The sequence below is a fragment of the Malurus melanocephalus genome, unplaced genomic scaffold (genome assembly GCF_030028575.1).
Source record: "Malurus melanocephalus ecotype Western Australia unplaced genomic scaffold, MMel_1.1 scaffold_559, whole genome shotgun sequence".
NCBI lineage: Eukaryota > Metazoa > Chordata > Aves > Passeriformes > Maluridae > Malurus > Malurus melanocephalus.
Window position 1 is genome coordinate 340659 of NW_026623791.1, and position 2399 is coordinate 343057.

General features: G+C 65.0%; 1 protein-coding gene across 1 annotated transcript in view; it reads right to left on the bottom strand.

Annotated features, from left to right (window-relative positions):
- Positions 1 to 736: 736 nt before the first annotated feature.
- The window catches only part of CRYGS (crystallin gamma S), a 6917-nt gene continuing 5254 nt past the window's right edge, over positions 737 to 2399 (bottom strand). The window contains exon 3 of the mRNA XM_057382254.1: positions 737 to 1051. Coding sequence (XP_057238237.1) covers positions 779 to 1051 — 273 coding nt within the window. The 3' untranslated portion in view covers positions 737 to 778. The remainder of the gene's footprint in view (positions 1052 to 2399) is intronic.

Here is a 2399-nt window from a genome sequence, read left to right on the forward strand (position 1 = left end):
GTCCTGTCACAAGAAGAACAAACTCSCGCAGCACCAGGACATCTGCTGCCTGTTCAGGGTGTCCAGGGGGACACATGGCACCGCTGACAGTCCCCATGAAGCAGAAAATCCGCAGGGACGTGACAGAGCCAGCCAAGGGGGGTGTTCTGGGCTGGCAAGGGGCGTGTTCCGGGCTGGCAGGGGGGGTGTTCTGGGCTGGCAATGGGGTGTTCTGGGCTGGCAAAGGGGGTGTTCTGGGCTGGCAAGGGTGGTGTTCTGGGCTGGCAAGGGGATGTTCTGGGCTGGCAAGGGCTCTGTTCTGGGCTGGCAAGGGTGGTGTTCTGGGCTGGCAAGGGCGGTGTTCTGGGCTGGCAAGGGGGGTGTTCTGGGCTGGCAAGGGCTCTGTTCTGGGCTGGCAAGGGGGGTGTTCCGGGCTGGCAAGGGGGGTGTTCTGGGCTGGCAAGGGCTCTGTTCTGGGCTGGCAAGGGGGGTGTTCCGGGCTGGCAAGGGGGGTGTTCTGGGCTGGCAAAGGGGGTGTTCTGGGCTGGCAAGGGGGGTGTTCCGGGCTGGCAGGSGGGGGGGGGGSGTTCTGGGCTGSCMAGGGGGSTGTTCCGGGCTGGCAAGRGCGGTGTTCTGGGCTGGCAAGGGCGGTGTTCTTCTCCGAGAAGGCTCCGCTCCACCCCAGCCCCCCGAGGCAGGACAAACCGCGCGCAATCCCCAGGAATGAGCAGGACGAGGCGGAGCTGAGCGACTCAGTTGCTTTATTGGGRGGGTGTGTCAGCCCGGGCACGGGGCCGGGTCACTCGGAGATGCTGCGGAAGGACTGGACGGCGGGGCTGGCCGCTCCCCACTCCACGGGCTTGCGGTACTCCCCCTTGGGCAGCACGTACTGCCGGCCCCGGTAGTTGGGGTGCTCGTAGAACACCCAGACGCCCTCCAGCACCCTGCAGGCGTGCACCTCACGCATGTGCCACTCCTCCATGATGGAGGGGCAGTCTTCGGTGGCTTCGAACATCTGCCCGCCAAAATCCCCCTTCTCGAACACYTGGATGTGGCCTCGGCCTCCGCTTGGCTGGAAAAGAAAAGGGAGAGGAAATCGCGCGGTCGTGGAAGGGATTTAAAGTGCCACCCCCTGCCGTGGGTAGGGACACCCTCCAGCATCCCAGGGTGCTCCAAGCCCCGTCCAACCTGGCCTGGGACACTTCAGGGATCCAGGGGCAGCCACAGCTTCTGGGTGACTGCACTGGCACTGGCAAACCAGAGTGTTTGATGGAAGCGCTGACATGTCCCGGCTCTTCCTGCTCCCCTCCCTCTCCCTGCTCCTCCTGCTGTCATCCCTCTCCCTAAGCCCCCTGCCCCAATCCAGCCCTTCCCTGCAAAGGCTGGTGCTCTCTGGGCACAGCCAGGCTCAAATCAGGTACCAACCACCCCCGGCACACCAGGGCAGGGCTGAAACCTCACATCAGCCCCCAAAAGCACAGGGGAAAGCAGCTGGGGTAAATTTTAACGGGCCTCAGGTGCAAAGAGGGYACAGCAGCCCCGAGCCGGAGCAGAGCAGCTCCAGCTCAATCCCCACGCTGTCCCCGCTCCGTGGGGAGCAAGGCAGGGCTAAGGGCGAGTTGGCAATGCCGGGCTCGCCACCCCGGGCGGGCTTGAGCCCTTCAGCTGCTCCACGTGAGCATCCGGAGAGCTTGACCCCCTCCAGCCGCCGCTCCTCCGGGCACAGAGGAGTTTAATGAGCTGCTGACCCCGGCAGGGCCGTGCTGCCGCGGAGGCAGCGCTTCTTCCCTCCGGGATTGGCAGCGCTCCGTGCCCGAAGGCGCCGCGGCAGCGTTGTATCTGCGACTGCCCGGACACCGCATCCTTCCCCTGCCTCCCCTGCCCGCTCCTGCCCTGCCAGCCCCGGCCGAGCTCTGCGGGGTCTCGGGGTCTCCCCAGGGCAGGAGGGAAAGCCAGGTGCCGGGTGGAAATGCAGGATAAGGATCCCACGTTTCATCCTGGTAGGGTGTGTGTGGCTCCCACGTTTCATCCTGGTGGGGGAAGCTGTACCGCTCTCACATCTCCCACGCCTTTGGGCTCCATGCGGGCTGGAAACTCTCCCTGCCCTGTGCAAAGGGATTGAGACCCAGCTCAAACCCAGAACAGGCTCAGAGGGACGTCAAACCCCTCCTCAGCTGTGAGGTCTGCTCCGTGCAGCGGGAATTCACGGCCGTGCTCGGAGCGAGCCACCCGCGGATCGCCAGCGCCTGCCCCGCTGCTGGGCAGCCCTCAGCAGCAGCACCAGCCCACACTGCATCCACAAACCCCGGCTTYAAAGGTTCTGCTCCCCACAGACTTACGAAAAGGATTGTTCCCTCTGTTTCTTTCTCCTGTTCACCGGGAGCGGACGAGCAAAGATCCCGTGCCGCAGCAGGGAGAGG